This window comes from Corvus cornix, chromosome 17 (assembly GCF_000738735.6).
Source record: "Corvus cornix cornix isolate S_Up_H32 chromosome 17, ASM73873v5, whole genome shotgun sequence".
Taxonomy (NCBI): Eukaryota; Metazoa; Chordata; class Aves; order Passeriformes; family Corvidae; genus Corvus; species Corvus cornix.
In genome coordinates, this window is record NC_046346.1 from 10,772,483 (window position 1) to 10,785,677 (window position 13,195).

The 13,195-nt window shown below is 60.5% G+C and overlaps 2 protein-coding genes across 2 annotated transcripts; one reads left to right on the forward strand and one right to left on the reverse strand.

Annotated features, from left to right (window-relative positions):
- The first annotated feature begins 2,180 nt into the window (after nt 1-2,180).
- LOC104688413 (POU domain, class 5, transcription factor 3) lies at nt 2,181-7,510 on the forward strand. The gene is made up of 5 exons (XM_039561653.1): nt 2,181-2,678; nt 4,279-4,390; nt 4,760-4,890; nt 5,427-5,591; nt 6,336-7,510. Exons 1-5 carry the CDS (start codon nt 2,181-2,183, stop codon nt 6,585-6,587), a joined length of 1,158 nt encoding a protein of 385 aa, XP_039417587.1. The 3' UTR covers nt 6,588-7,510.
- A 1,354-nt stretch (nt 7,511-8,864) lies between these two features.
- Nucleotides 8,865-12,891, reverse strand: FUT7 (fucosyltransferase 7). Its single transcript, XM_010397576.3, has 2 exons — nt 12,284-12,891; nt 8,865-10,897 (listed from the first exon to the last, which is right to left on the reverse strand). The coding sequence occupies exon 2, from the start codon at nt 10,851-10,853 to the stop codon at nt 9,807-9,809; it is 1,047 nt and encodes a 348-aa protein (XP_010395878.1). The 5' UTR covers nt 10,854-10,897; nt 12,284-12,891; the 3' UTR covers nt 8,865-9,806.
- Between the last annotated feature and the right edge of the window lie 304 nt (nt 12,892-13,195).

Sequence of the window (13,195 nt, forward strand, 5' to 3'; positions counted from 1 at the left end):
GGGCCGGGGGGGGCGGGGGGGAAGGAGAGGCGGAGGGGGGGAGGGGGGCCTGGGAGGCTTCCCGGGGGATAGAGAGAAAAAGTAGGTTGGCAGGAGGAGGGGGTCCAGCCCGGGAACAATAAATCAAAGGGAAAGGGAGTTACTGCCCGGCCAAGGAGCTTCTGAAACCCTGGGCCGCAGCAGGAGCCCGGGAGGAGCAGGGCTGATGACTGCCATCGGGGTCCCGCAGAGAGATTTCCTCTGCCCGCCGGCAGTGGGGCAGGCAGCAGCACAGCAGGCAATGGGCTGGTCTGCCTGCACAGCACTGGGTCCAGTATCCCCAGCAGCACGGTCCAGGTCGTCCCTTGGCAGATTGAATGCAGCCCCTGCTGGGGAAGGTGCTTCACCACTCTGGGCATGGGATCCCCCAGGTCCAGAAGCCACAGGGCTCACTCAGGGCTGCCCATGTCCCCACTGACAGGGTTTTTGAATCCTTAGTTCATTTTCCTGGGGCTGCCTTCCCTCCTGAAGCAGTCTGGCACAGCTAGGATGGGCAGCCTGGAACACGTCCTGCCGGGCGTCAGGAACAGACATTAATTCCAGCTCATCCACAGGGCCATTTTTTTCCTCAGAAGAATATCATTAAGAGGCTTAGCTGTTCCACTTCCCCTGACATGCAGCAGTTCCATGTGCTGGGCCAGGGGCTGCTGCAGGCACTGTGGATACCAGTCCCTGGGTGCCAGTCCCTGGATGCCAGCTTTGGGTACGAGTCCCTGTCTACCCGCCCTTGGGTGCTTGTCCCAGGGCCTCTCCCTGGGTGCCAGCCCCTGGGCTCCAGCCGTCTCGGGAGCCAAAGCAAGTGCTTCATAAACATCATCAAGCACCTTCCCCGAGTCCCCCCGCCCACAGCCCCATTCCCATCCCGCCGCGGGGGAGGCTGCTCCAGCCTATCTCCTCGGCATATCTCCAGTGCTAGACGGCAGCAGCTCCCGGTAATCCGGGTTAATAAACAGGCGGCCGTGTCGGCAGCGGGATCACTCCCTGCCTTGCTCCTGCTGGGATCACGGTGTGCTGGCAGAAGGAGCACCCCTCGCCCTGCTCCAGCTGAGGTCAGGGGGTGCCCACGCCACTGGTACCTGCCCGCACGCAGGAGCTGGCATCGGGCACAGCCAAGCAGAGGCTGATGTCATGGCAGTGTCAGGATCGGGAAAGCTCCCGGTGCTGAGCCGGGAGGGAAGGAAAGGGGAAAGGCCTGGAGCCAGCTCTGGTAGCACCACTGTGAAGGGCAGTGTGAAGGAAAAGTCTTTAAGACAGAGAAAATGCGGAGCATGCTTCATTATGGAGCTGATGGACACGATAGCTGGGCCTGCAATTCCCTCGCCGGCAGCACACCCCAAGCTCTGGGGCCTCAGGGACAGACACGCTCCTCCAAGCCACAACCCTTCTCTGCAGAGTGAGGAACAGGAGAGGGATGGTGAGAGCGTAAGGGGCCCCAGGAGCCTCAGCTCTGCCCATGCCCCCCAAGGAGCTAAGGCTCAGTCAGCAAGACCAGGCATCAAGAGGGGCAAGAGGTGATGGTCCAGCCCTGGACCATCCCTGCTGCTGCACTATGGCACCAGCATCGCGGGGCTTGTCCTTTGTACTGGGGACAAGTGGCTGCTGCAGCTGGATGGGCTGCCCTCACACCAGGCCCTGGCCCCGGTTCATGCCGCCAATAGCTCCCCGAAGAGATCCCGTTTCTTGCCCAGGCTCCGCAGCGCTTGGGGGTTCCCAGGTGGCAAGACCCCGGAGCTGCTGCTGCCCTAACACTGACGCGGTGCCCCCCGAGCAGCGTGGGGCAGGAGGGGTGAGAGGGACGTGGGTCTTCCCAAGTCCGGGACCGGAGGGGTGCGATGCCCCGCGGCAGGATAGGTGTCCTGCCCCTCCCTGTCCCATCAGGGCCGCCCAGTCCACCTCCCCGCCGGCGCTGGGTGCGGGCCGGCGCAGCCCCCTCCCATCGCACCTTCTCTCCGAGCCCCCCGCCCCCCCGGGGGATCAAGTTCACGCCCGACCCACCGATGCGGGGTCCAATGGGGCCGGAGCCCATCTCCATCCGGCCCGGCCCGGCCCCGCCGCTCTCAGAGGCCCCGGCGGCGCCGCAGCAGGGAGGCAGCGGCCGGCAGCCCCCGCATGGAGCCCTAGGGCAGCGGGCGGCGGGCAGCATGTTCAGCCCGGACGGGGGGCTGCCGGCCGCCCCCTTCGGCCTCCTAACCGACGCCGGACCTCCCTTCCCCCGCGGCAGCTTCGACGGGGCGCCCGCCCAGCCGCTCTTCTTCCCCTTCGCCGCCACCCCCGAGCCTGAGCCCGCCCGCGACCCGCCGCCGGCCCGCGCCTGGCTGCCCCCGCCCGGTCCCGCGCCGCCCGCCAAGGCGGAGGCGCGCCCGGGCCGGCCCTGCAGCCAGCCCGAGACCGAGCCCCGCACCGCCGCTTGCTGCGGCCCGGCCTGGCCGCCCCCGCCCTGGGCCGGCCCTCCGGCCCCCGGCCCAGCCGCCCTGCCCGGGCCACCGTTCCCTGGCCCGGCCGCCCCTGCCTTCCCTGGCCCCCAGCTCTGCCCCGCCGCGCTGCAGCCGGGCTCCGGCGGCCCCTCGGGGCTGGGCAGCAGCGGCAGCTCCAGCGGCGCTGCCAGCGAGGGCGGACACTCCAGCGACAGCGGTGAGGAGGTGAGACCCGACGGGACGGGGATGGGGCGGGCTGTCCTGCCCCGCTCCCGCCGTCCGCACACGGTATGTCCCTGGGGCTTTCCTCCCCGTCCGGAGCCCCGGTTCGCCGCCCCGTCGGCAGGAGCTGCCCGGCTGCTCTCGGCGGATCGCCGAGACCCCGCCGGTGCCACCTGTCCGGCCCCGCCGTCAGGTGCCCCCGGGAGAAGCCCTGACCCGGCGCTGGGGCTCGTCCCCCATGTGTCAGAGTCTCCGCAGGGTGGAGAGCCTTGGGGAGACTGCTTTGGGGTAAGAAAGGGGGTTTTGGGAACTCGGGAGAGCAGCTTCCCGTACGTGATGCGGCGGGACAGTCCCGGGTAGCGATGCCGAAGGCCGGCTCCGGCGGGGTACTCGGGGCAACGCAGTGCCGTCACCGAGGGGTCCTGGCCAGCCCCCTCAGTCCCCTTCGGTCGGCTGCGTCCCCGGCCGCCCCTCCCGGAGGTCCACGGGCACTGAAGTTTGCTGGGGCAGAGACAGCCCGCAGATGAGGGCGGGAGGAAGACGGGGGCAGCAGTGCTGGTCCCCGGCACGACTGGATTTGTGGTTTGCGTTAGTTTTGAATATTTTTTAACATTGACATAACACGAGTCCGCCCCGGGGACACCGGCGCCTGCCGATGATGGTCCTTGAAGGGGTTGGGAGGATTTGCGCTGCCGCCGCCGGGTCGGAGCTGCGGGAGGTCCCACACCACGATGGGTGCGTGTGTGTCCTCGGGCCTCAACCGGCCGCGCTGGGGGGGGGAGCGGTCACGAATGGCGTTTCCCAGCTGCGGGAAGGTGATGCAGGACGGCGATGTGAGACGACATCCCACCCCCGTGGGAGGGATGCTCCCAGTTTATCGGTGCCGATTTACGCCAGGAATTAAAAGCCGTGGCTCGGTGACAGGAAGAACGCCTGGAAAACCCGAAACTCCGCTGAAAACGTGGAAATTGGGTAAAAGGCTTCAAAATACCCCCGCAGAGGCTGAAGGGTGCACGGCAGGAAGGTGGGAAGTGCCTGGGTAGCCGCTTGCCAGAAGGGAAGAGCTTGCTGGTGGCAATGAGGTGCTTAAATCCCACGCGGCTCACGGGCACTTTTGTCCCTCTCTTTACCGGAGCCTTTTCCCTGCTCTGGACGCAGGCGGGAGAGGTGGTGAGGGGCTGCCTCAGCCCGAGAGCCAGGGGAAGCGGCCCACGCCGCAGGAGAACTGAACCGTCCCCGTGCGGACATGTCGTGGGATGAGTGAGAATGGGGCGAATCTGGGGTTCAGCCAATGACCTCATCGCTGGTCCCTCTGGCCAGGCCAGGAGGGTGCGAGCCAGAGGACAAAGGGAACATTTCCAGGGCGTGTTGAGGCAGAGCGGGAGCTCTTGGTGCCCTTGTGCTGCCCTTGGACGCTGCCGCGCCGGACTGGGTTGAGCTGAGCAGTGTGCGTGGTCGCGGGGGTGCTGCGTGGGCCTGGTCGGTGTCAGTGCTGCCGAGGGCTCAGCCGAGCCCTCTTCTGCCGCTGTCTTTCGGGGACCCCGATCGACCCTGGACCTTGGGCGCGAGTTGTCCCCTCTCAGTGTCTTTCTGCCCCTGCCAGGATGCGCCAACCTCGGGAGAGCTGGAGCAGTTCGCCAAGGACCTCAAGCACAAGCGCATCATGCTGGGCTTCACCCAGGCTGACGTGGGGCTGGCACTGGGCACGCTCTACGGTGAGGGGTCGGGGGAGGGCCCTTGCGTTACCCCACAGCTGGTGGGAAGGGAGAGGCCCGGGAGGGATTTGGAATCACCTGGGCTAACGATTTCTGCTCCTTAACGATCCGCAAAGGAGCCATCAAGCACCAGCCCCGGGGCTCCCGGAGGGGCACTCGAAGGTTCGAGCTCACGGGGAACTGGTTTAAAAAAGCTACAGTTGCTTATTGAGACGCGTTTCAGGGCTTTAAATCCCTACTGAAGGAGTGGGGAGAATCCCTTTCCTGGTCTCCCAGGAACAGGGAAAGCTTGGGGCCGGCCGATCCTGGGGAGCTGCTGGCAAGGGAAGCTGCGCAGTGTGTAATGCCCTGCCCGCCTTGCCCGCGCAGGGAAGATGTTCAGCCAGACGACCATCTGCCGCTTCGAAGCGCTCCAGCTCAGCTTCAAGAACATGTGCAAGCTCAAACCGCTGCTGCAGCGCTGGCTCAACGAGGCGGAGAACACGGACAACATGCAAGAGGTGCAAGGCTGAGGGGGGCTGGGAGCTGGGGTACCTGCAAGCCCTCAAGCCACAGATTCTCCTCCCTTTCCCACGTGTTTTCGGGGAGAGAAGAGGGGAACGGAAGGCATCTTGTGCCACAGCAGCATCTCGCTGCATGGCTTGAGTCTGGCTTGAGGGCGAACCACTGGGTATCACCTTCTGCCAGGCTGGGGGAGGGAGCCCAATCCCCCTGCAGACACCTTGTCATTGTGGCAGTTCCTGTTTAGGAGCAGCCGGGTCCTGCTGGAATCTCATCGACTGAATGTGCAACTTGCTGCTCCCTGGGGAATCGGGAGGGGGGGGGAGGGGAGGGGACGCAGAAATATGTGTCCAGCCTCACTGCTGGTAGTGCTGGGGCACTGGGAATGACCCCAGTCACAGTGAAGTGATGCTCAGTGGAGAGTCACAGGGACACAGTCTGTCCTCTGAGCTCTGCAGCCAGCTACACGTGTGTCCCAAGCCTGGTGGAGACTCTTCCACCTGGTAACCCAACATATTCCCTCTCTCATTCCCAGATGTGCAATGCAGAGCAAGTACTGGCCCAAGCCCGGAAGAGAAAACGCAGGACCAGCATCGAGACCAATGTGAAAGGGACGCTGGAGAGCTTTTTCCGCAAGTGCGTGAAACCCAGTCCCCAGGAGATCTCCCAGATCGCCGAGGACCTCAACCTGGATAAAGATGTAGGTTGCAGGGGGGGAGGATGGGTGCCCAAATGGTACCAGCTCCTATGCCCCTGCCACTTTCATACTTTGGCTCAGAGCAAAAATGAAATACACATGGAGAGGTGTAAATAACTGCCCTTTAGATCTGCCAGACAGTTAGGATATATATGGCTCATCAATATGAAAAAGAAATACCCACCTGGTTCCAGAGAAGACTTTTGTTCACAGATTAAATATTTAAATTTAAGAGAGAAAAAAATAGTTCCCAGACCCAACAACAGGCATCTGTGTTTGTGTATATGCACATAAATATATAAAAGTAATCCTCTGATACTAATTCATCCCTGAGGAAACTGATTTTTGCCCCCAAGAACCCACATAGAAAAGTTACAATGTTTTTCTTCTGAAGTGGAAACGCACCAGAAGAGAGACAAAACACAACCTACTAACAATACACAAGTTTGTGTATTAGCTTCATCTGGCTATGGCAGCAGCCTTTGGAGGGGAACCTTTCTTTTGATTTGTTATCTTCTTTCCTATTTAACATTTGCCATTTCTGTCATCTCTCAACTCTGGAAGCAGTGAGAAAGTGGTCATGGCTAAAGTTCGTTGGAGCCCAGCCTAGCAAGGAATTGTGGCAGGGAGGGGGCTGGATCAGCAGGTTGGGGTGCTGTGGAGATGCCACCAGCAGAAGGGTCTCTTTGTCACCCAAATGGTGTGCCTGGGTCATGCCCTCACCCTTCTCTGTCTCTCTTCCCACAGGTGGTCCGGGTCTGGTTCTGCAACCGGCGTCAGAAAGGCAAACGGCTGCTGCTGCCCTATGGCAATGAGGCAGAGGGGATGATGTATGACATGAACCAGCCCCTGGTGCCCTCCGCCTTGCCCATCCCAGTGACGTCCCAGGGCTACAGCCTGGCACCCTCCCCTCCTGTCTACATGCCGACCTTCCACAAAGCCGAGATGTTCCCACAAGCGCTGCAGCCTGGGCTCTCCATGAGTAACAGTGGCCACTGAACCAGGGGCTGTGGGATTACTGCAGGTGGGCTGGTGCTCTGGGGAAGCCCCCCTTGCCCTGGGCTGACACAGGCACAGCCCTGCTTCTGCTTGCTGGGCTGATGTGTGGGGCTTTTGGGGTGTGAGGGGCTGAGAGCCTGGCGCAGGGATGGTGCCTGCTCTCTGCAGATGCTCCCAGTCCTTCCCAGTCATGTGAGCTTACTGGTCCCAGCAGCACTGGCCCCCCCCTCTGACCTCACCTGGGGGCAGCTCCTGCCCCACTGCACCCTCTGAATCCACATGTGCCCAGGGCTCTTGAGCCTGTGTCTGGCCCCAGCCCAGCCGCTCTCCTGCAAGACCCAGAAAAAAGTATTTTTTAGATTTTGGGAAGGGTGGGGGGAGGGGGTGGTTTTATTATTTCTTTTAAAGGTTTTTGGTTGTAGTTTTTAAAAAGCAAAAATTTTTGTAGTGATCTAGTTTCCCAGGTGTCTCCTTCTGCCCTGTCACGTAGAGCAGGGCTGGGGTGCTGTGCCCAGGGCCAATGGCCCTGGTGGCTCTGCCCACCCTCCTGGGCAGCCAGGGTGAGCAGAGGGCTGGGGCAGGGGAGAAGGTGAGCCCCCACCACCCCTCACCCCGTGGCACAAGAGGTCTTCACCTGATGAGGCTTGTTTGGGTTGGGGGGTTCCTCCCCAGCGCTTTGTGCCCAGCATTACCCCCAGTCCCCCAGGCCCTCCCTGCTCTCCAGTCGCTGTCCCCCTACCCCAGCCCGGCTGCCCAGAGACCTTTCCCTGGAGGGCCCAGCCCAGGGGGCCTACACCACCCTGTCCATGCTGCTAGCCCCCCATGCCTTCCAGCCTGCTGTAGTTAATGATGATTTTTTAATTTTTTGTTCTTAATCACGTTCCCTCTGGCAGTGAAATAAATCTCAGAGTTCTTAGAGGCAAGAATGAGTTAACCCTTTCCTTGCCTCCCTTTGCATCCCTGCTCCTGCATCCCAGCAGTTGAGGTTTGGCTGCATGCAGGGGCACAGCAGGGCTGGAACAAGGCACCCTAAGAAGGTGGACATGTCCCCATCATTCCAGCAATGCCCAGCTCTTGGCTGCCTGCAGCTTGGCCTCCCTCCACGACTGGTGGCATCTTGGCCCTGGAGTGGTACCAACTTGTCAGGGCTGTTGCCCCCCAAATCAGAGTGGGTCAAAAGTGAAGGGAGGGGGTCATCTACCCAGTTTGAGCTGCTGGTTTGCTGTAGCTGCCTCTGGGAAGGTTGGAAGCAGTGTGAACTTTCTCGTAGGTTGCTCCAGCAGCTGCCAGGCTCAGAGAAAAGGACTAAGGAGAGAATGTAGCAGGGTGGGCAGTGAAGAGGTCTGGAAAGCTGGGGCTGTCCTCATTGTAGTATGATGTCGATATGGGAGGGATGTATGTTCCCATATGTGTGGTCCAGATGACGCTGTCTCTGGTGGGGTGATAACAACCCAGTCATGCAGGTCCACTGGGCACTGAGAGCTGAGCTGGTGGGGTCAGGGGTGTCTAGGGGATGACCCTTCACTTTTCCCCACCACAGCCTCTCAGTTGGTTTGCCCCCAGTCCCATTCTCTCAAGGGCCCTTCCCCTGAGCAGAATGAAATCCCCAACCAAGCCTGTAAGGAAATTTCTGCAAAGCCCTGTTTTCAGCTTGATGGCTGGTAGCTGGGGCTTTGCTCTCTAGGGCTGCCTGGAATAGGGGCACTGCAGGCAGCTGCTCACAGGGCACCTTGGGACCCTGCAAAGGGCTGGGCTGGGCTAGATGCCAGCCCTGTGGGGCGGGGTCCCCTGGGTGGCATCCACCAAAAACTGCCCCCTGTTGCTGCTGCCCAGTGCTGCCTGGTGCTTTAGGGGTGCAGGAGGCTGGCAGGGTCAGGAGCAGAAATGTGGGACAGATGCCATCTCCTGAAGGTTTGCTTCTCCACGTTTCCACTATCTGGTTTTCTGCTTGCAGCCATGCAAGAGCTGCAATCCACCATAGGACCCCCACATCCCGCTACCCTGGCATCCCCTGCCCATGAGTACCCAGCATCTGTCTGTGGGCACCCACAGCCCCTCCTGTTCCACTTCTGGTTGACCCAGAAAACAACAAAGCGGAAATCAGAAGCCACAGAAGTCAGAAGAGCACAGTGTGCCCGTCCAGCTGCCACCTCACCAGGGCTGGGCCAGGGGAGGGATGTCCCCTCTGCCAACTCTCAGTCCTGCTGGGCACCCGGCAGCTCACGTGGTGGCAGAAGTGGGGTTTGGTGACTTCAGGGAAGAAAACTGGAAAGGAAACCTGTGACAAAAAGAGTTGTTTATATCAAGGGAGCTGATGGCACTGACTAGAGGGGCAAAGAGCAAGGCACAGATGGAGCAGTCATGTCTGACTCCATGTCCTGTGACATGTCCTGTCACTCAACCCCTATATCACCACTGATTCCAGATGGGTGCTTCCTCTTGAGATGCCTGTGGTGCAGGGTGTGCAATGTGCAGGGTGCCCATGGTGCAGGGTTTCCACAGTGTAATGTGTGCATGTGCAAGTTGCCCACAGGATTGGCTTTGCTTCAGGCTTGTGCAAGCCTCCAGAGGCTGCCAGCTCACTGGCTTCCTGTCACATCAGGGAGGGAGTGACAAACCACAGTGTCCCTCTGCCTGCCTGGTGGCACTGAGATTGCTCTGAGAGCATCCGCTGTCCTGTGCCTCCTCACTGGCACGGTGACACCCACGGCTCGGGTGGGGGCAGGAAATGGGTGCTGTTGGGAAGGGGGGGAGCAGACGCTGTCCTTCCTCCCTGGCCACGGGGTAACGGACCCCTGCCCCGGGCTGACCATCGCTCCTCCAGCCCAGCCACAAATGTTACCAATGGTGGCAGGACTTAGGCACTCAGCAGAAGGTGCTGGGGGGACATTGAGGATCACAGGGAAAGGCTGAGCCACCCACCACCCCCCTGCCCTGCCCATACCACATGCACAGTCTCAGCAGCACTGTGCTGCTTTTTTCCAAAGCACCCTCTGGTCCTGCCAGCACCCTGGCAAGGTGTTCAGTGTTGGGTCGGGGTGATAAGTCCTGTTTCACAAGAAAGGAAGTCATAGGGAGTTGCTTGAAGTCCCAGTGTGGCAACAGCGGGGTTGGGAGGAGAGTGGGGACTCCTGTCCTTGCTCCACGTCCTATGTGCAGGTGGGTGCTGCACACACCTCCCACCCCTGCCTGGATTCATCCCAAGGGTCCCGGCATGCACTAGGAGTTGAACCAGCTCTGCAGGTCGGGATAGAGGCGGCCACGGGGCAGGTGGGGGTAGGCCATGCAGATGGTGCAGATCCGTTCCCTCCAGTCAGTGAAGAGCTTCACGCTGAACCTCCTCTGCCAGGCAAAGAACTGCTGGTAGCGGCTGGAGTTCATGGTCTTCAGGAAGGTGGCCAGCTCCTCCAGGGAGCCAAAGTCATTGACATGGATGAAGGAGTCTGCAGGAACAAATTGCTCATAGTTGGCCCTGGGTGGCCCCAGCACCACAGGCACGGTGCCAGCCAGCAGTGAGTTCCTCCAGAGTTTCTCTGTGATGTAGTCCCGGTGGATGGAGTTCTCGAAGGCCAGGTAGAACCTGGACTTGGATATTGTTGGCAAGAGGCAGTCCTTGCAGAGGGGCTTGTTGTTTGCTTTGCCATATATATTCACATGGAGGTACTTGGAGAGGTTTCTGTAGACCTCAGCTCTTTTCTGAGTCCTGTGGTAGTTGCTGATAACCCAGGACACCAAGTTGGTCTTTGCGGGGATGTTCACGGTGGCTGACCGGTTGGGCACAAGCTTGCCATAGGGGATGAAGATGTCCGAATCCTGTCTGTAGGTCATCACCCAGTTGAAGGTCTGGTTCCATTCTGCTAGAGCTCTAGTGTGGGAGGGGGACTCCAGGGAGACCCACACCCAGTTCTGCCCCGGCAGCCTCTCCTTGGGCAGTCTGTCCCGGCCAGGCTGGAGCCTGGAGTGGAAGAACACCACCACATCGGCCTGGTGCAGGAGCTGCCGCTCTGTGGTGAGCTGGCAGCCTGTGATGCCATACAGCTCACGGCACACGTCCCTGCTGACATTGGGGACCTGCTTTGAGGGCCATTCCCACACCAGGATCACCAGTGGCTCCCCGTGTTTAGAGTCTTCTCCAGACCCCTTGGAGGGGTTGAGGAAGAGCCTCAGGTTCCAGAGGGTGGTTACAAACAGTCCGGCAGTGACCAAGGCCTTCACACCAGGCCGGCCCCATGGAGACCATCGCAGCAGCAATGCCCAGGTCACCATGGTGGTGGGTTGGCTGTCACCTCATGGGGTGACAGAGCTGACACCTGTGAGAGAGGAGAGGCCACCGGGGGCCATCAGTTCAGCTTGCCAGGGGTGACGGGGGATGGGGAGGCACTGGTGCCAGAGGGGCCAGAGAAAGGGCTTCTCCATGCTGGGCCTCAGCATCACCCCAGGACCCTCTGCTTCCCTGTGTCACAGAATTCCCCATGCATCTGGTGTCACCCCAGGGTAGCCTTTGTTCATGCTCCTGCAGTCCCTGGTGACCTTAGGGGGAGCAGAGATGCTGCTGGGAGGTGCAGAGCTGATGGCAAGTATTCCCTGTGCCCTTCTGCCCCACCTGGCTGGCCCTATTACAGGCAGTCTTTTCTTGCTCTGTGCCTCAGTTTCCCCACCTGACAAGCAGCCACAGTCTCAGTCTTCACTTCTTGCTTTGCCCAGAATAGGTCAAATCTAATATGCAGCCAGCCTTGCCACTGCTGTGCACCAAAGGACAAGAGGAACATCCCAGTCCCACCTGAATAGCCCCGTGGTGAGGCCTTAGCTGCAAAATGGGGGGACTCTGAAGTCCAAAACTCTGACGAGGGCTGGGTTTGGGAGTGTCCTGCCCAAGAAGTGCTCCCTCACCCCAGTATTCTCCTGTGACAATGGCAACGCAATTCCCAGGCTCGAGGTGCCCTCCCCAGGTCAGGGTGCTCTCCCCAGCCCCTAAGGGCATCAGGAGCCCCAGCAGGCTGGGAGCTCATAGCCTCAGTGCCCCAAACACTCACGTTTTATATTCAGGATGTCAGAGATGGCCAGTGCTGTCAGAGCTGTTTAACCAGCAGCACTGCTGGGAGCAGAGCAGTGGCGGAGGTGGTGAGGGGGATGGTTGGCTGCACTGAGGACCAGCCGCCAGCTTAAGCCCTCTCTGGAGCGCTGGTCCCACTGCAGGGCTCAGAGCGTTCAGCAGCAAAGGTGGTTTCCCCTTTTCTGGAAACCTCTGGAAATGCGGGCTGCCTGAGCCCCGCTGCCAGCTGGGGCTGAGTCCCTGCTTCCAGGATGGAAACCTCCTGGAAAGCAGTGCCCTACTTTCCCACCCACCCCAGCACTGCCACTTGGCTGCAAAAAATCCCTTCCCCACCTTGGCCCACTCCGTCTGTCCTGCTAAAATATATGAGCTAAGTTTAGGCTCCAGACAAATCTGGCATGGGAAGCAGAAAGGGCTGGGAAAGCTTTGCTGGTTCCTTGAACTGCACATCAGTGCTGCAGGTCCCTGTCTCCAGCAGTGGGAATATTGCTCCTGTTTTGGGGATGTTGCCCCCGTTTTGGGGATGCTGCCCCTATTTTGGGGATGCTCTGAAAGGGAAACCCCTGCTCTATCAGTGGTAGGGGCCACCCCATTTCTCAGCCCCTCTCCCCTCAGCGGTCAGTAATGTTGAACTCAGACTTACTGTGGTGGAGGTGTGCAAGGTGCGAGGTGCGTCTGCCCGGGCGCTGCCGTGCTGGGCTGGGGCACTCAAGGGCTTCCTCTTTCTTGCCTTGTCCCAGCCCCACGGGCAGATCCTTCCTGCCCCACGTGGCAGCTGGCACACCCCACTCCCAGCACTTCCCCTGCAGTGCACTGGGGGGTGGGTACCCTGTGACTGGGTGGGTGCCCCACAGTTGGGTGGATACCCTCTGGCCGAATGGGCCCCATGGCCCCATGGCCCAAAACAAGGTGGGTGCCCCGTGGCTGAGAAGGTGCCCTCAGCCTTGACTAGGTGCCACCCATCTGCCACCCGCAGCTTGGTTGCAAACAGGATACCAACTCCCACTGACTCATCCTGAAACCATCAACTAACAGCTCTGAAGTGCCACAGAGCCCCGGGCACTGTCCTGTCCAGGATGTTTCCTGCCAAAAGGGGAAGCGGGCACGTGTGAGCCTCAGCAGTGTGTGCACAGAGAGCTGCCTCCTCTGCCCCTGCCCCACTTCTGCCCTGCTCCCAGTCTGGCTCAGTTGTGTCCTTTGCTGGCACTGCTGTTCAGGACCCAAGTCTCCATGAAAGCCAAAATGAGATGGGTAAACCGAGGCGGAGGTAAGGAGGGGAGCATCGAGGTATGCAGCACTGCCCCAGAAGCTGGCAAGGGTATGTCCTATGCCTTGGCACACACAGAGCAGGGAACAGGGCTTCAGACTGCTCCCTGGGGGTTCTCAGGCTGCTCCAGTGCCCCTGGGATCTGCACCCTCATTCCTGCTGGCTGCCAGCCTCTTGGGATCCCTGTTGGGCACAATGCCATGCCACCGTGCCAGGGTGTAGCAGGGCTCTGCGGTTTCAGTGACACCCCAGGACGTTTCCTGTCGTCTTTTCTCACTCCTTTTCTGC

Excerpts from the sequence above, each read along its gene's own strand:
- FUT7 (XM_010397576.3), bottom strand. The coding sequence starts at position 10,853 with ATGGTGACCTGGGCATTGCTGCTGCGATGGTCTCCATGGGGCCGGCCT.
- LOC104688413 (XM_039561653.1), top strand. The coding sequence starts at position 2,181 with ATGTTCAGCCCGGACGGGGGGCTGCCGGCCGCCCCCTTCGGCCTCCTA. Across the intron at positions 2,679-4,278 it reads CCAGCGACAGCGGTGAGGAG|GATGCGCCAACCTCGGGAGA; the intron begins GTGAGACCCGAC and ends TGCCCCTGCCAG. Across the intron at positions 4,391-4,759 it reads GGCACTGGGCACGCTCTACG|GGAAGATGTTCAGCCAGACG; the intron begins GTGAGGGGTCGG and ends TTGCCCGCGCAG.